The sequence below is a fragment of the Poecilia latipinna genome, unplaced genomic scaffold (assembly GCF_001443285.1).
Source record: "Poecilia latipinna isolate Pla-1442-1.1 unplaced genomic scaffold, P_latipinna-1.0 Scaffold1272, whole genome shotgun sequence".
Lineage (NCBI taxonomy): Eukaryota > Metazoa > Chordata > Actinopteri > Cyprinodontiformes > Poeciliidae > Poecilia > Poecilia latipinna.
Window position 1 is genome coordinate 30,596 of NW_015113888.1, and position 19,645 is coordinate 50,240.

The following is a 19,645-nucleotide window of genomic DNA, read 5'->3' on the forward strand; positions in this document are numbered from 1 at the left end:
TCTGTCGGCTGCGTCTGTCCGTGTCAGATCTGGTGTTTGGCCAACGATACACGCCTTCACGTCAACAAGTCTGTGGACGCCACCATCCGTTCAGTCGTCGTCGGGGGTCTTCAGGCTGGAGTGCAGTACCGCGTGGAGGTGGCGGCAGGCACCAGCGCTGGGGTGGGGGTCAGAAGCAAACCCCAGCTCATCATTTTGGGTAATCCACTCCCACTCCCAATCCTGGGGTCAAATGAAATGACCTTATAATAGGGGGGTACCTGGGTCTCTATAGCGGATCAGGAGTCTGGAAAAATGATTTAGCAATTTATCGCCCCAGAAGAAAGAAGATTGTGCTTTACAACGCAGGCATCTGTGGAGAAATCAATAGTGATTCATTAAGTGTAGTGTCTGGTAACACCGTGCCAAGTACTGTTAGCCATATCAATAATCCTCCTCAATATGTGGGCAGCTGGTGCTAACACATTGAAGGCTGTGTTTTTGTAGGAGCTTATCAGCCTATCACATCTTCTGAAATAGCCAAAGGATGCCCAGACTATATAAGCCCTGAATCAATATCGCAGACCAGGCCAGATGCTCTTCATCTATGACTTTTGACTGATATATAATAACACCCTTAACACACAGAGAAGGGGAAGCAGGTCGGCGGACTGAGGCTTAATGATGGAGAGTGTACGTTCGTTTTTGCGTGTGTGTGTGTGTGTGTGTGCGTGAGTGTGTGTGTTTGAAAGGGAAGGGGGGTTCTGCTGCTGGAGACTGTGAATCTAATTTCACAGCACAGTAGCTGCAACAGAAAAATCAAACTCTGTCGGAGCTGCTCTGTCAATCTCATGTCTTGCAGCTCAAGTTGATAAGTGCACCACTGAATTGATTAAGTCTATATTGGATGCACTGATGCTGTTTTATTTTTTTCTTATTTTGTTTTTTTCTCAGATTTTTTCCCCCCCTTGTTTTCGGTTGACCTCCCTTGCTGTCCACCTGTTCGAGAAGTTGTCATGATTTTTTTTGTACTGCATATTAGGAATTTTCATTCCACTCCAAATATATGTAAAGACTATATATATATACATATATATATATATATATATATATATATATATATGTATATATATATAGTCTTTTTTTTACTTTACCTTTATAGTATGCAGAGGGTTTGTGTTATTCTTCCTCATGACAGCTAAACTGTGTGATATTCATTTTTTGTTTTCACTGAGGCATCATTTGGCATTCAGATGTTCCCCTTGTGTCTTTTCCGTCTGTGTGCATGTGAAACTTCTGCTGTGCCTTCAGGTGGAGAACTGAAGGATGTGATGACAGGATCGGAGGGCAACAACAGCATCTCAGACGTGGTGAAGCAGCCAGCTTTCATCGCTGGTTTGGGAGGGGCCTGCTGGATTGTCCTCATGGGCTTCAGTGCTTGGCTGTACTGGAGGAGAAAAAAGAGGAAAGGACTAAGCAACTATGCAGGTAAAAAAAAATAAAATAAATCTGCCCTCGTGCTTCTAAATCAACACAAGATCTCAAAGCACAGTAGGTCTCTCGCCTGCAGCGGAAGCTGATGTCGTCACAGATGTGACTCCATTTGAGGTGGCTAAAATGCAGAACAAAAGAAAATATATTCTACACAGATGGAAATAGGCCCTATTTACTTTAATTCACTGTGCAGCCATGTGCATCAGCTCTGCTGAGTTCCATCAGCACCTCACCTCAACACTCTGATACATTCATGCGAGATAAGTAATTTAACATCTATTTCCATTATCAGACCACGGCTGGTGGTGTTTGTCTATTAACATTAGGTACGTCTAGGTTTAGGTATTAAAAAAAAAAATCTCTTACTATTCCACAGATCAACCCCCAAGCCTTATGCATTTATGATTATGGAGCTACAGCTTGTACTCATTATTTAGAGACTGATTAATTACCAAAATTCAGTAGGGATTTATATCATCCCATCTAACCAATTAAATGTGTTCATCTGCATTCTAAGACATCCTGTTTACCAGGAATGTCCCAATACAAATCAGTCATTTAAGAATAGGCTTTTGCCCACACAGTCCCAGTACCATACTTCATTAAAATCAATGTCTTGTGTAGCCTATGTTTAGAAACACTAGCGTTAAATGGCACTGAAGTTTCTCAATAGATATCATCACACTACATGTTTGGGTTGTTTACATCTCAGCTCACTTATCACTGGTGCACATTATACTGCTATTTCTTCTCTCTTCTTTCTAAAGAATGACAGACTTTATTACACCAGGAGTTTTTATAGGACATTCTGCTCCAACACACTGTTAGCTTAAGAAAGCTAGTAGCATTATTTTCCTTCAATTTACAGCCAGTGTTCAATATATTTATAACACATTGCTCCTGCTGATGAGGTTTCTTGATGTGCTAAGCTAATATTAGCATGTTTACTTCCCGTTAACAGTTAATCTTATAGCATAGTTTAATGCAGTTCCAGTTAATTATGCACGGATAAAGTAACAGTAACTTTTTTTTAATCAAGCACTTTTTTTTTTTTTTTTTTGGAATGTGTTAAAATGTTTTGACCAGGTTTTTAGCTAGGCATGTTTGCCACAGATTACAGGTCACAGCAACTACAGTCTCTCTGTCACAAATGTTATAAAGTGTACAATTATTTTTAAGCTTAAAATTGGCCACATAAAATGTAGCTACGAGATATGCTACATTGTGGAATACCTTCATAAGGACCTTGATTGGATATGTGGGTACATATATATGTTCACAGTTCTTTGCCCATTTTCACTCACAATATAACTGTCTATCAATTTATGGAAGATTTTCCTACAGTAACATCAGATTTCCAATAAAACATACTCAAACAGCCTATCTTAGTAGAAATTTCTGTTTTTGCTGCCTTTTAGGAAGTTGAATTATTTTGTAACGTCAAGAAAATTATTGTTACTCAGTGCTAGTATGAAGATATTCACCTTAATTTTTGTTAAAGTCTGATTGTCATAAGAAACATATAACCAAGACAAAATGGACATAATCAGTTGAATTTTATTTCCTTTAGCTGTAGCCCAGTGGTTTCTGTTTTATATGTATACTTGAAATTCATGAATCACCTTCTATACTATTTCACCCCACTTTCTTGTCTCTTTGAATTACAGTTCAGTCCTTCACCTTTACTCGAGCTGGTACGTCTCCATATTGTGTGTTAATAAAAAAAGAGAAACTCTTGAGCTGCTCCACAATGGACAAGTCTGCAGATTAATTCTTTCTCTCTTTTCTCACTGTTTTTTCTCCCTTCAAGTTACGTTCCAAAGAGACCGAGGCCTAATCAGAAATGGAAGGTGAGAGTTTAAATTTTTCAAACCAAGGAGCTCGCGCTGAAGGAGCTTTCCTGCTGACATTTCAGCACCGCGCTGCGCGGCTGGCTCGAGCCCCATTGTAAAACCTGAAATGAAGAGTTCTCTTGTGATGAATGGAATTTGCATACTCCCTTCTCCCTTGCTTATTCATACTGTATCGGTGTATGATTCGCGCTGGTGTTCGCTTGATGAAATCATTAATCACTCCTTTGAAGTGAGTGCTAGCAATTAATGCAGGTGGGCAGCTGTTTCAGTCGCTGCCTCTCTCTGCCCGTGTTGAGGTTGCTGGCAGAGTGAGAGGTCGCAGGGGGAGAGGAGAGGAGATGAATGTGATGTTTAAAAAAGCTCAGCACGGCAGACAGTCACGGTACGTACAGTGCAGAACATAGACGTAAAAGAGCAGCAAGTCGTAACCTGGAGACTCTTCTAAGTGGTGCTTTAAATTCTAAAACTCTCCATTGAAAATGTTTGCCCACTGGGATATTTTCTGTAAAGCTTTTCTTGTAAAACCACTTCTTTTTTTTTTCCCACTAACAATTTTAGCTGATTCCAATCTCTCACTAAGAACTACAATAATTTTTACAGCTTTCCTTTCCAGTTACAGTCATTAAATACTCATATTTGGAGCATAAGTCTCTTTGTGTGTGTAAAAGAGAAACAATTATAAAAAAAAATAGCTTTACATATATTTAATAGTAAAGATAAAGAGTTCAGAATTAAAACTATAACTCCAGCTCATATGAAGGGACAACATACAATAGTGGTTTTATGAAATGGAAATGACACATGATTTTTAAGAAACAGCTTTGGAAATACAAAGAATTTCCTTTTTTGGCTTCAAAAGATAAATTTGACATAAGGTGTGACCAGCCTAAGCATAGCGAGATAATCAAATGCAGTCCTTACTGATAAAAAAAAAAAAAAAAACTTGTGGAAAACTTTTAGTTTAGTGCCAATATAAATCTATGAACCAGAAGTCAACTTAAGACACCACACTGATACAGCTGATGCTGAAATTCCTTCGAGTAAAAAAAAAAAAATTGATGTTTCAGTTACTAACATGAGCTGAAAATCTGAGAATCTGGACATGAGCTGGTTTCTTTATACGTTTCTTGCTCTAATCACATTGCCGGCTCTGTTTCCTGGAGAGTAGAACCTAATGAAAAATTCACTATATAGTGGCACATAAAACATATGAGCACAGAATGTTTGCTGAATGTGCAGGCATCAGCAGTGTCTTGCCATTTTCACTGTAGCTCATTTGAAAGGGCAGGTAATTGTTTTGTTTTGTTTTTTCCCCCACACACTTCTCAGTTCAACTTACAACTTTCCCACCTTTATCTCAAATGCATGCATTCTTACCTTTAAAAAGCCCAAAATGACGTTCTAGTGTTTTTTTTTTTTTTTTTTTCCTAAACCACCAAATGGGCTATTCGCTGTCTCTGTTGCCATGGAGACGGCACTCCGGTGTGGCTGATCTGCCAGAGGCTGTCTATGATTCTCAATTTAAAATGTAAATTTCTGTTGTGCTAAGGCTCTAAAGTGGATTTAGTGTGTGTTTAGACCTGCCGTGTTTCTCGAGGGGGAGAGCGAGGAGTGGGGTGGTTAGAATCAGTAATGGGGGGGAGGGGCTGATTTATAGACTTGCCATTTTATGTCTCTCTGTTGTTTATTGTTGCCTCTGTGCTGGGGCGGCTCCACGGTCGAGAATATGCTGAATGAGTTTTCACATCAATTTGTTGTTGATGCAGCAGGAAGAAAATGAGCTTCACCGTTGCATATGGGAAGCTGAGTAAAAATATTACAGCTTCTCCCACCCTCTCATTCCTGTGTTTTTTGTTTTTGTTTTTTTTTTGTCCAACTCCAAACGTCCTCATTACAGCCGTCCGGGGCTTTTGAAAGCAGGCGATCCGGGCCTTCCCTGGTTGGCTGACTCGTGGCCTTCTACAAGCCTCCCAGCGAACGGAGGCTTAGGGAGTCCAAAGGGTGGCAACAACTTTGGCCGAGGAGGTAAGAAACACGAGTGGCGTCGAGAGAGGGGAGGGCAGATGCGGTATTAGCAATGCCTTGGTGGACAGTTTTGACGTTCATCCTTTGGGAAGCATCATGACAGCGCATCGCATTTGCAAACACATGCATCCGAATTAACAGAGCCTCTGAGGGGTTGCATTCTCCTGATTTGATTTGACAAGCTTAATATTTGGCTTAATTTTATTTATTTTTATTTTTTTTGCTGTTTTGATATATTTTTGGCAGCCCTTCTCCTGCTGTTGTGCATTTTCCAAGCTTGCATTGCATGAGATTGATACTCCAGGTTCGTGGTTTTAATTTGAGTGCTATGATTTAAACTAGTGAGCTGCAGGCTTTCTTTTCTGTGAAAAACAGTGGAGCTGAAGGTTAGCGCGGTTTGAATATCCCCTCTTGTGAACACTCCACCAGGCTCCCACCGAGCGTTGCATGCTAATTATGCTTGTTGATAATCACTTTCATTTATATCAACTCTACTTTGGACTCGCCTTTTTTTTTTTTTTTTTAAACTAATGCAGAGCGCCAGAACAGCGGGGCGCGTTAATGACCTTAAAGATCGTTAACTTCATGTCAACTTATCTCTCCATGTTGTCTTCCTTTTGCCCATTCCGCTGCCCCCCGCTCTGTCTCCACCCCGCCTCCCCTCAGATGTTTTACCGTCTGCAGCTGTGGAGAAAACAGGCACCATGCTGTCTGATGGGGCCATCTACAGCAGTATTGACTTCATGGGGAAGGGAGGCTACAGCAGCCCGGCGCGAGGCGTCCAGCCAACCCCTTACGCCACCACTCAGATTCTTCAGTCCAACAGCTTCCATGAGCTGGCCGTGGACAGGCCAGATCCCCGTTGGAAGGCGTCTCTGCAGGCCCAGCAGGAAATGGCAAACATGGGCTACTCGTTAACTGACAGGCGACCTGGTGCTGGTATGAGCCACGTGAAAATGTGTTCAAAAACCACCAAAAGCTAAACCCTAGGAAAGAACAAACGAGAAAGGAAGGAATTTATTTACATATTCACTAAAACGGACCCTCAGGACTGTGCTCTTAATTACTCTTCTGTCTCCATCACAGTTCTACCCGGAGAGCTTATCTAGCCCAGAAATGTCACGCAACAATGACGCATTCCTTTGGCTTAATTTGATTAGCGATGGCAGAAAATCCCTCAGCGTTTCTCAGTTATTTATTTAGCATATATACGTTTTGTAAAGCCACAGAGGCATATCCGTCTGCACTTTTGTACTTCTGCACAATGTTCAGCTAAATGTCAGGCTCGGAAGAGATAAAGCGAGCCAAAGAAGGGGAGCCGTATGGAAGCATCTTAAAGCGTGTTGCCGCGGGATTTTTTTAATGCCTCTTTAAGAAATGTCAACATTTGGGAAATGTTTTAATGTGCTGTCAGCACAAAGAAAAGGAAGAGATGAACTTTGAGCAGGAAGACAGGGGTTTTTAAAGATTCCAGCTGTCGACGCTGATGGAAGATAACTTTCAAAGCAAACTTGAATGTGTGTAAATTTGATATAGATTGATACTGAAGAGTAGAATACAAAGTGGCTTCTCAGAGTTATTTCTCTTTTTTTTTTTTTTTTTTGGTTTCCTACCCCTAGGTGCGAAGGTTGCAAAGAAAAAGAAGATCAAGGGAGGGACGAAAACCTCAAAATCAAATGGGACTTGCTGGGCAAACATGCCTCTGCCTCCTCCACCCATGCACCCTCTGCCAGGCACAGAGGTTGACCTTGATCGGTACCCGCAGGACAACCATAAAGGAAGGTAAGACTTAGATTTCATCAGCCGTGCCTCTTCAAGCCAAAGGCAACAAAAATAACGGTAAAAGGAAAAAAAGAACAAAAAACAAATTTAACATCAGGGGCAAAATTTACCAAAACTTTTTAAATGTGTGCTTGTCTGCACACATTTGTAACATTTACATTTGCTCACTCTTCTTCTGCCATGTTCCAAGCATGTCTTTTAATGGACTCTTATGTGATAGACCAACACAAAGTGGTGCATAACTATAAAGTGGAAGGACATGTGGTTTTCAAAAGTTTTTGCAGACAAAAAAAAAATCTGAAAAATGTGGCTCAGTCATCCTTACCCTGATATCCTTCAATTGAAATCTCGCACTGTATGAAATAGTAGGACAGGACTGCAAACTGACCGAGAGTTAGCTGTCCACTTAACAAGATGAAGAAAGGAAATCAATAATCAGTGGAATAACAAACATGACTGTGAAGTGGTACATAGAGGCCTTAGCAGGTTTTGCCACAAAACGTGTAGAATAGAGCAAAACATGTGGAAGAAGGTTATCTCTTTAAATAAGACCAAAAAGAACTACTAACTCTAAACAATAAAGCACAGCATTCTGAAAATGCCAGTCATAGTGAAGGTGGTCTGAGGTGACCAAACAGGTGACTGTCACAGCTCAATAATTTTGAAAAATACTTCTTAATGACTATGCACTACTTTGTTGTGGTCTACCACATAAAGTCCCAAATACATAAAAGCTGGTGGCTGTAACCTGACATGATGTGAAAAAGTTAATATAAATATCTTTGCATATCCCTGTACCTAAGGGATATGCAAAGATATGCAAAGACCTCCTGACCCCACTAAGGGACAAGGGTGTACAGAAAATGGATGGATGGATAGATATAACTACCAAAATTCTTTGTTTCTCCACATCACATCTTTTCCTCATGACTCCAGCAGCAACAGCTGGGCCCCGCCCATGTCTATCCAGACCTACCACCACCAGGATTTGGACAGCGAGGCGGAGGACGAGAGGGGTCCCACTCCACCGTTAAGAGGAAGATCCTCCTCGCCAGCTCCCTTCAGCCAGCCCTCATCTTCCTCTCTCAGTTCTGCCCACCATGAAGAAATGCAGTCCATCTTGCAGGCCCACTTAGATGAACTCACCAGAGCTTACCAGTACGAAGTGGCCAAGCAGGCATGGTAAGGATGCATGATAGCAGCAGAGTTTTAAATTATCATGTGGACTTAAAGATATGTTACCCTTTTCAGTCAGTTTTCAGAAACGGCACTCCATTAAAACTACCCTGTTGAAGTTCTGTAGCAATTTTCTATCTGTCCATCCATCCATTTTCTGTACACCCTTGTCCCTTAGTGGGGCCAGGAGGGGTGCTGGTGCCTATCACTGAATTAGAGTGCTTGTTGTCCCAGTTATTCAATAGGACTTTCTCTAAAAATATATAAAGTGGTGGTTTATTTTATTTTCTAAATCTACCTGTCCAACCTGTGGAGCTCCACAGAATTCACTCCTCGTTCCTTCATTTTTTTTTTCTTCCTATATTTTTATATTTAGCTTCATATAGTAAGGGTGCTGATATTACATCCATTTTATATTCTCTGTTTGGTCTAAGATACATTTTAAAATGAATTTATCAACCTAAAGAGTTCTTCAAAGCCACAAATACCTCATATTGTACAATAGCAACCTCAGAGTCTGGTTTTTATTGCCCTACACAATTAGTGTTGACTATGGAATATTTTGCCATCACTGTGTTGTTTATTAACTATCCCTTTCAATGACTTCAAAAACCAGCTAGAAGTTTTTTTGTACCACCCCCCCTATGGATTGGCATTTAATTCTTCATCAAAGATTTTTACATTCCTCTCCACACTGTGTTTTAGCAGGTCGTTTTCTGTACGAAAGGTGTTGCCATTTCCTCACTTTGCGCAGTTGCAGAGAAACCTGTAATTTTATTCCATCGATTCATCTCGTCGTCTCGGTTTTGCATAACAATGGCCAGCATTCGAACGTCTTAGGATGCTGGTATTTGCTCGTGTCATCCCAAACCTGCAGTCGATGTCTCCGGCGAACGATAAAAAACGTTCTTGCCATTGATTACACCTTCGACGAAGCACTGAGGGGAACTTGATAAGTCGGGGCTGACACATGTTGGTGGGGGGGGTAATGACTGGGTTTAGTCTTACATGCTGGTCTGACATCAGTAAATAGAGTTGGTAATTATGCATGCATCTCCTCTACGGTGGGATTGGAGCCATCATGGAGGACAGCTGTGCGGGAGATAACAGGCATGTTGCTGACAGCCCTGCCCATCCAGATATCCTTTATCCAGTCCAATTACAACTCCATTGTGTTAGCACAACACACACTACTGCTGAGAAAGTAATCAGCGAAAATCACTGCAGACATTCGTAGTCTTTGCACATTGCATCTTTACGCTTCTGAACATCCAGTGATTCTGCATTCTAATGCTTGTTTTGCGGTATTTTCTCCTGCTCTTTATCTGACCTCCATTGCATTTTGATGGATCGACCGTGCTTATTAATGCGGCGTTTGCCCACATTTAATTAGGCATATGAAGAGCAGCGCTAATGTGTCCAGCAAGCCGATGGACTTCATGTCGAGTACGCTGGGCTCTGATCTGGGAGCAACACTCCTCTCTGAAGACGACGAGGAAGAAGAGGAGGAGGAGGATGAAAGATATGCTGTGGTGTCAAAGAACTTGTGCAGCTTTGAATACACTCCTGGCCACAGCGTGGATAGCCTTGAAGGCACAGGTATGTGCTCTTATTATTAAAGAGAATGAATATGAAAGTTCATTATGACTTTGAGGAGATGAGCATGGGGAGGTTGGCTGGATCAAGGTGTCCCAAGAGCATTTAATCTGCTAGTGTAGTTAGAATTTGATTTATTGAAAATGAAATAGTCCTATTGCACTTTCTGTATCTTGAAGGAGTTAACTTTAGTTGTGCTTTATCAAATGTTACACATTCAAAATCAACAGCCAGTAACGTATTTGTCATTTCTATTTCTATTTTTATTTTATTTACTCATATTTTAATTCATGTCTTTGTTTACGGACCTATTTGTATCTTAAGTAGATGTAATGAAGGTAAAGTTTATACAATAATATATACAAAAGATTATATAGTCTTAATTTAATTAATGAATTTGGAAAGTACCACATCATTACCTGAAAATGATGCATCTCACTGGTCTTTTATTTTTCTTGCTCTCTTTTCTTGCTACCAGAGTCGAGTTTAAGAACTATGCAGAATATGAATAAAAATCAGAAAAAAAAAATCCAAAATCTTACTTTGAAAGTTCTTCAGAAAGTTTGAAGAACTATTGATCAAGACCATTTTAAACAATAATAAATAATGTGGTTCTCAGTGGATGAAGAATAAAAAAGAATAAAAGGTACTTCAAAACACAGCAGTGTCTTAACACTTAGTATACAAATTGTGCCCATTTGACTGGCAATGTAAAGGTGATTTAGAATGAAACAAATGTGCTGTATGTTTCTGAAAGAAAGGGGGAAAAACTGTTGACAGCCTTCTGTTTTCACCCTGATGCTGAAGAGTCACTACAGCCTCTCAAAGCACTTTGTCAAGAAATTGCATTTATATTGGTCAATTTCTCCAAACACAATGGATCCATGTTCAGAGTAGAAGCAAGTGGATTACTATTTGTAGCGGGCCAATTTTTAAAAGATGAGAGGAGGAAATGTCGGTGAATAAATTCCGTGCATGATAAAATGAAGCATTATTTAATATTCTGTTACACACTTCGTTTAAACAATGAAAGGTTGATCCCCACCATGCTCCAATATGGGGGCTGTGTATTCAGCGGGGTTGACGTGCTAGCTTTCAGTCAGTCATAGCAGTTTCCATTTACGCTAAAACTTCCAGTTTTGATGTCCTCTAATCGGAACTACTCCTTCTACGTTTTTGACCCGAACTGACATTTTTATGTTTTTCTTTCATTGTTTTTTTTTTGTTTTTTTTTTTCATTGTTCCAAAAAGGCCAGACATGTGGAGTTCACAAGTAATTGTGCCAGCAGAACTGAGGATCTGTCCAGCTCTGTCAGAGTTACCACGGGTCTCTTGGCTGCTTTTCTGATTAATGTTCTTCTCATCTGTCAGTTTGATTGAACAGCAATTTATTGGTAGATTGGGAGCTCTGCCATCAATTATCAGATTCCAATGCAACTTGAGCCACTGTGGTGGAAACAGAGGCAGGCTGTACCAGCAAAATACTAAAACTATTCATAGACTTTGAATCATTGCAGCCACTGTTTTAGATGATGTATTTTAGGGTTTTAAACCATCTATTAAAAGTCACATGTCATCATTCTCGGATAAATGTAGAAGCCATAAAATATTTTACAATTTTATGCATTTATAAATAGGTTTCCGCCTGAAAGCTATTCTTTTAGAACTCAGAAACTTGATGGCTTCTCCCACAGGGACAGAGCTGCACCGTTTTTAGACCCCGGCGTTTGATAAGTTACGACTGACGGGCACGCTGAGAAATACGTGTGTGTTCATTACTTTTGATAACCCGTCGCGGGGCAGAAACAGTGCGACTATAAATATTTACACACATTAGCAATGCAAACGTGCCATCATCTCAGATCTTACAGACACACATTATAAGTGAAAATATGAATCTTTGGTCTGGTTCCTTGAAGCCACGGGGCGGAGCCACATCGCTTTTTATTATCCCACAAAGGATGGCTTGTCCTTAAGGCTGTCAAATTCTCTGAACAGCACACCTACTGTGAGCTCTGTTGTCCTCTGAGATGTGGGAAAACATTTTTATGCCTCGTTTTGAGACAGGTCTGCAGTGCATGGCGAAAATATTCACTTAATTCCATCTTTTTGACGTTTTATCAATACCCTGATGATAAAACATCAGTATATTGAAATTTTATGTGAATAATCTACACAAATTAGCGTGTGATTGTGAACGGGAACGGAAATGATAGAGTTTATAAACTGTTTTCCGAATAAAAATCTAAAAAGTGTGGTGTGTGTTTGTGTCCGCTCCTCCATTTGAACCACATTTTACTGAAAACACAACTGCCAGTGTCTTGGTTTATTTCTCTTCCATGACTTTGACATACACACCTTTTTTATTTTCTTTTTACCCATTCTTCACTACAAACTGAAACTCCAGCTGGAAGAAGCTCGTCTATATAAATCAATTTTCAAATGTTGCTTCTAAACGCTCATTTGATTCAGGTCTATTTGCTTCACCTCGGTTATTCTAACACATGAATATTCTTTAATACAAATTATTTTTAGTCTGGCTTTTATGTTTAGGATTTAATCATGCTGGGAGATGAACAATCTGCTTTGTCCATTGCCACAGCATGATGCTGCCATTACCATGATTCACCGTGGCAGTGGTGGTTTTAGGGTAGTGTGGAATGTTAGTTTTCTGGTAAATTCAGCATTTTGAATGCAAGCCAAAAGGTTTGATTGCTTTCCTCCTAGCTACAAACTAGACAAAATGCTCTCCTTATCTTTCCTATCAGTGCATGTGGACCACCATGCATTGGTAGGTTTGCAGCTGCGCTATGCGTTCTGCATTTGCAGATAAGTGATTCAACATGTAGAGAATTGTTTTAAAGCCTAAAAATATACTTTAAACCTCTCTATTAGTTTATCCCTCCGAGTTCTTCACAGAACAGCTTATTTTCTACCAATTTTCACTTATATTACGTTGGGCGTTACTACGTTTCTGTAGGCAGTCAGCTACACTGGATTTGATTTAGGGGCATTGGGGTAAAAGAGGCTGAATACATTATTGTCCTTCTGCCTCACAGGTATTTACTATTTCTATCAAAATACAACAAAAATATACATTAAAGTTTCTGTTTGTAAAATAAAATAAAAAATCTGGGGTATGAATCCTTTTGCACAACAATGTTAGCCTTCTACTCATTGTACAGCTGATATATTTTAATAGCTGTGGAAAAATGATCATCTATCATAACTGACTCATTTCCTCTTATCACAGGGAAATCCACCTTCCACAGCCACACTGATAGCTTTGGCTCCTCAGACCACGGTGCACATGGCACACATAGCCTCGGACACAAGGGGGCACCGCTTACTGGCCACAAACCTCAGACAGACGAGGTTGGAACTCTTCCCAGACGAAGAGACACCAACACAGACTGTGAGTTTTGGACGGCGGCGCTCCCAGACGACTGTTTCTCAAACATGATTCCTCTTTTGTGATCGGGCGCATGTTATGATGTCTCATTTCCACGTTGTCGTCTCTTACCATCCACTCGACAGCCCACGCGCCGGCCACAAAGTCCCTGCACAGCATGGGGTCCCACATGCAAAGCCCGTGGGCAGCTGCAGCACCGCACCCCTCGGAGGAGTGCATGGTAACCGTGTCGACACTAGAGAGACAGCATATGGCTTCCTGGAGTGGCACGACATCGTCCGGCAGGGCCACCCTGGGTAGGGGTTCCCACAAGAGACCTGGCGCAGAACTCTCCCACGACGGGCATCCTTCCACCAATGGCACAGAGAAAAGGGAACACTGTAAGTGTCGATACTAAAGCTCCTTTGGAGACGGATCAATCTGAATGCAACACAGAGGGGAGTTTCCAAAAGAGCATGGTGATTTTTGACTTGCAAGGAAGCTCTTCCTAAATGCATATGCTTGGAAAAGTTTGATCACAGAATATAAATACACAAATATCTGGAAACGTGGGGGATATTCCACATGTATATGAGTATCTTTAAAAGAAATGTTTTCTGTTTGTTCTGAAAACGCATTTCTAGCTGTGGGGAAATGCAAAATCAACCTACATACCAAAAACCGGCTTCCAGCGCTGAGCTGTTGCCAGTGGCCACTTGGCATCATTTCTTTCAGTTTCCCCTATCAAAAACATTGGCTGTGGTTCTGAGAAAACGAAGCCAGTTTTACCTAAGCACCAACACTATTCTGGGCCAGATCAAACACCAGCTTTCATCATGGACTTGCGGTGGAGTAATGCAGACCAACAGCCTAATAAAATGTGTTGAGTGTTGAGTGCTGTGTTAAAAACTCGTGTTAGTTTTGCTTTTAGGTTGCCAAATGGGAGAAGCAGAATGAACGAAAAGATTAAGTTTAAATTGTTAAAGTCTGATTAGCTCTGGAATAGCATGAGCTCATTTTCTCACATTTGTCTTGGACTTGAACTGCATTGGTTGTAAAACCATATGTAACAGATACCAGTTGGTTCTTTACACACCTTTGTTGATATTCCCCTTTTGTTTTTCACAGTGATCTATAAAAATATGCTCCTCTCTACCTCAGTGTTTCTGAGGGTGTTTCCAAACCCGGTAGACTGGGTTTGACTTGTGACCAAAATTACAACATTTGTTACATTTTCAGCTGCCGGGGTTTCACTTTCACACTGCACTGTGTCAACAACCTAAACCCTTCGTAAACCCTGTTCACCACCTCACCTGTGGTGGCGCTGCAGCAATAACTACAAAAGGAAATGACATCAAAAAACTTCATAGAAGACGTGCACAATTTTCTATTTTTTTTGCAAAATGTAATAAAAAATGGAGTATAGTGGATTTTTGGCGATTGTAGCCATTTCTCCTGCTAACTCTAGTCTCTCACATTCTTTTAGATTGTATTTACCCAGAATGCCCTGCAGTATAGTCAACTTCCATCTTTTGGAGCGATCTTAAGCATTCAAACCACACCAGAGTTCAGCCGAACTGAGACCTAGGTTTTTAGGTGGACCAGAGTTAACTTTTTTTGGTCTGCCTCAGAGTTTGATTGCACGTTCACATCTCCTCAAATGAACCGGACTTTCTAGACAAAGGACGGTGCTGCTGTGCCAACTCAACAAGTTAATGCCACACTACCACTAACTCATTGTTTTGAAGACCGGTGAACTTCTCACACAGATCTGATGGGAAGATTGATGGAGCTAAAGAAAGAAAGAGAGAAATATACCCTCCGATAATGTCGATTTCGGCCAATATGACAGACTGATATGACAAAGATTTTCATAGCTGGAAGACACATATGCCAAATGTCTTGCCTAAGAGCACGTCCCGTTTCATTCGACTTCCCTTTAACATGGTGGTGGAGCAGTAATCTACAAAAGCTTCATCGTCTGCCTCATTCTCAGATGTGCCCATACATTTAGTTACATAACTGAGTCTTGTCCAAGATCCTGGAGTGTTAGACACTGGTTGGGTCAGATTAAGCAGCACTGACCTTCACTACAGCTTTCTAAAATTGCTGTGTTTAGGTTCAGACATGTTAACAGGCTTGTAAACAGGTTTACAGCTTTTCCTTTAGAGGAAAGTGTATAGTGGTGTATAATCAAATTAAGGTCAGCCTGACCTCTCAGCTCATAAATTCTGGATTCTGAGGAAACACTGTACCTCGACTTTTCTAAACACTGTAAGAGGATCTATCGCCGCAGTATCTCACAGTAATAAAAAGGCCACAATATGTCAGAGTGAAGTCAGCTATCCAGCTGTTGTCAGCATGTGACGGTCAAATGGTGAAGTAGGTGTAAGCTACCGAGTCACAAATGTGAAGGCAAGAGCTTTAAGTTTGACATCCTATTGCATCGTCGCCTGAGAAGTAGAGCAACTGCTCCCCCATTTTTGATAGGAGAAAATCTGATCACTTCCTCGGATTGGATGAATGCATAAAGTCTAAAAAATCTTTTGTCTACATACTGAAGATGGATAAAAAATAAATAAAAAAATGCTAAATTTTAGTCTGGACTTCCCTCACCTTTGAGTTGGTTCGATCCAACTTGCCTGTGTGCCACACTAATTAGGAAACAAAAGTAAATTAATTTCATGACGTTTTCCATTAAACAGTGGATGGCCATGATGGGGGTTTAGAGGAACATAAATATTTGTGTGGATAAATACCACAGATGTTGGTTGAGATGCCTTTTACACTAAAGACACTGGCAGAAGTGCATTGATGCCACCTAGTGGTTGGAGTGAGAACTAAACATGGTTCAAGAAAGCAGAAGTGCGGACCACATGGGGATCCGTTTTTATGCATCATGTCGTCTCAAAAGCTTGATGTTATATTACAGCTCTAATAAATGGCCACATTTATTTGTTTTCAAGGAACAAAATCTGTGCAAAAAAAACATGTCCATTTGGGTAAACACTTCAACCTTTAAGGATAAAATACAGAATAAATATGATGATTATGATGTTAAATATAAAAATTAATAAACAATTTTATTTTATTTTATTTTCTACCAGGTTGACTCATCATCAATTCAACAACAATAAATTCTAATAGTTTTTAAGAATAAAGTTTAAATGGAAAGCCTACATGTCTGCGTTAAGAGGAGCTGAAAAGTCAGATGGTGCATTCAAGTACACAAACCCACCGATGCCCCAGATGTAAAAGCAAAGGATTTTGAGCCCATTTTGTAATTCTGTTTTCTTCGTCTGGGTTTCTTTTCAGAGTCATTGTGAGGCATCCATCTCCTGCAGATGTGGTCTGTCCCCAGACCTCTTGTTTTGTAAGCGTTATGAGATTTTCTCCAGGCACGGATGGTATTCAGAAGCCGGAGAGGACACTAAATGGAAGAAGAAGAGCAAAAAGCATCGAAGGAAACATAGAGCTGTAAATGTCATGTACAGACACAGACACCACTTTCACAGTGTTATTTTTACCCTCCCTCCACCCATCTCCCCCTTTTCTCTCTTTGAAAGAGTAAATAATATGTTATATGTCCGCTTCTGTTTTCTGTCACATGGTGATCACACAGTGGAGATGTGACGAAAAAGGAACCACACAACAACAATGACTTGTTAAACGATGAAAGGACTTGCATAATTTGTAAATATATATTTTTAATGTTATTTTGTTTTTCTCTTTCGTTTGCTTTGCTATGCAAGCCGAATCCAACCGTCTCTTTTTGTGATTTATTACTGTGAATCTTTTTTTTTTTTTTATCTTTTTTTTTAAATCATGCTCAAACTATTGGCTTTTTTTTTTTTTCTTGACGAAGCTACTGTATTGTTGTATTTTGCACAGAGCATTTTTTTTTTTTTTTTTTTTTTGGGTGAAAATAAGCACAAACTCATTTTCAGCTAAGCTGACGAGGAGAATCATAATGGAAAAGAGTGAGATCTATATTAAAAGAGTGGAGAGTCAGAGGTCATACTGTATATTTGGCTGTGCTGTAATCGTTTGGGGAAATAACAGGTACACACTTGAAACTAATATGCCAAAAAAAGAAACAAAAGACAAAAAAAAAAAAAAGAAAACGAACTAACAATTTCTTCATATCTCTTGCTGTGAAACTCGTTAGAGATTACGCCAAGAAGTGTTCTCAGCGGGTGGCAAAGAGAACACATTAACTCTGATATCCAAAGGAAAGACGTAAAACATTGGCTGCATCTCTGCCGTTCCGAAGAAGAACATTTTAATAAATAATATATCATCGTATCGTTTCCAGTAACATCTCTTGACATGATGTGCAATATCAAGGACGCAATGTGACAGTTATGGGAAATGAGACGGTAAAAGCGACTTGGTGAAAGTCAGAGATGACGCATCAGACAGGTGGAGTAAAGTGACCTAATTTCACCTGCAGGCCGAAAGTGTGTAAAATATAGGACAGCTCTATGTGACTTCTAACATATATGACATACTCTGCTTTGAGGAAGTATCGGCCCCCTTGCATTACAGATTTCTTCTGATCAGTCGCCACACCTGCTCATCTACGTCAGCAGCCACGCAGGAGTTTTTACCCTACCGTGAAAAAGTATTTGCCCCCTTACGGAGTTGTTTCGTTGAGGCATTTTTGTCACGCTGGAATGTTTTAGAACGCTCACTTTGCTCTGAGTAGCTCGAATGACATTTTTGGATTTTGTGTTGTCTTTGTCTTACATTGAAACAGAAGAAATCTGTAAGGGACAAGTACTTTTTTCCGCAGCATCTCGACTCCTTTTATCGAACTTTTCGGTTTACAGTAAAAACATCTTCATTTCCAGATTTTACTGACAGCCAGATGTTAATATTCAAGATGTCCAAATGCAGCTTGTTAAGATATTTCTGCCAAATGTATCCAGAGTTTTTGGTCGCCAGACCTGTTGGGATGATTATGTTCTGGGATTTTTTTTCTTTTTTTTCTTGTAATTGCTCACCATGTGAAGGATCTTTCCGTGACAGATTGGTTTGCCTTCAGGAATGCACAGCCACATACAGACGGAGTTTTGTTTTTTTTGTTTTTCAATCCTTGATGCAAAATAAAACGTGTATGTGAAAATGAACTGAGGCTCTCCCTCACGATGCATGAGTCCGAAGCAACCTTTGCATTTATTCAGAGAAGTGTGCAGGGAAAGGCAGAATCATTTTGGTTCCAAATTTAACAGCAATATTATTATCACAAGAGCTGGATGGCGTTATTAACGAATATATGGCACTCAAAAGTGAAAGGAATATAATAAAACCATTTTCATGATATCTGGAAAATGTTTGATCTCAGTTTTGGTATTTTTCAAGCAGATTGCAGCATCTTTGCCCGAATGATAAAATAGATTTTGACAGGCTTATTTAGCTTGATTTGATTTTTGATCAACTCCCACAATAGATATTTTTCCACATGCTTAAGGGATTGTCTGATATTTGATTTCAAAGCACAGCAGCCTCCACGCTTGATGACTAAAAAGCTATAAAATGAATTCATTTTCAGTGCAGTACCTCAAAATTACATGGAAAATTTTTGAAGAATATACTGTTTACATTTATTTACTGGTTTATGCAAAAGTGTTTTTTTTTTATCGAATAATAAGCTCTACAATTTGTATTGAATGCATAAAAATTGAATACACTGTACTTTTTATTTTTTAAGTCGGTCAGTGCTTGTCGAAAATAAGAGTCTTAATATAAATTATTTTTGTTACAAGAAAAGATACAATTTAAATTAGGCAATTTTGTGTTTATCTTCATAAGAACAGAAAGAGATACCTGAAAATGACTTTCTGCGATCTACAACATGGATAATGATTGAGTCCATGTTCATCCTGTCATCATGCACAATGTGCAGGTTGATCTGAGAGGAAAAACAAAACAACAAAAAACCTGAGATGACTGATTTTTCAAGTGTTGTCCAATTGGCAAAAAAAAAAAAAAAGAAAATAGCCATATGAGTTCTTTTTATATTTCTGATTGTTCTGTTCCCCCCGCTGGATAAATATTCGTCGTGTGGCATTATGCAACTGCAATAAAACACCAATTCATTTTAAGATCTTTTGCACTGGTTACTAGTAAATGTTGGAGGTTCATGTGCGAAACTTTGTCTGCGATAGANAATTCTGTTTGTTTCAGAGATGTGCCGCTGTTTCAGTTCCCTGACTACAAAGAAAACGGTGTTGCTGTGTTTTCTACAGAGAACCAGAAACATTTATCTGGACATGCAGAGCTGCAGGCCATGCCTCTTGGCTGAGTCTCCATTACAAATTAGATTCTGCTAATGTAAAAAAAAAAA

General features: G+C 39.8%; 1 protein-coding gene across 1 annotated transcript in view; it reads left to right on the plus strand.

Moving 5' to 3' along the window:
* LOC106961160 (roundabout homolog 2-like) overlaps positions 1 to 16,929 on the plus strand; it is a 39,675-nt gene extending 22,746 nt beyond the window's left edge. Inside the window, exons 15-26 of the mRNA XM_015054702.1 lie at positions 28 to 199; positions 1,291 to 1,467; positions 3,141 to 3,167; positions 3,284 to 3,323; positions 5,224 to 5,351; positions 6,018 to 6,290; positions 6,971 to 7,133; positions 8,073 to 8,315; positions 9,703 to 9,908; positions 13,159 to 13,320; positions 13,443 to 13,697; positions 16,612 to 16,929. Of these exons, the coding sequence (XP_014910188.1) occupies positions 28 to 199; positions 1,291 to 1,467; positions 3,141 to 3,167; positions 3,284 to 3,323; positions 5,224 to 5,351; positions 6,018 to 6,290; positions 6,971 to 7,133; positions 8,073 to 8,315; positions 9,703 to 9,908; positions 13,159 to 13,320; positions 13,443 to 13,697; positions 16,612 to 16,613 (1,848 nt within the window). The 3' untranslated portion in view covers positions 16,614 to 16,929. The remainder of the gene's footprint in view (positions 1 to 27; positions 200 to 1,290; positions 1,468 to 3,140; positions 3,168 to 3,283; positions 3,324 to 5,223; positions 5,352 to 6,017; positions 6,291 to 6,970; positions 7,134 to 8,072; positions 8,316 to 9,702; positions 9,909 to 13,158; positions 13,321 to 13,442; positions 13,698 to 16,611) is intronic.
* Positions 16,930 to 19,645: the final 2,716 nt, after the last annotated feature.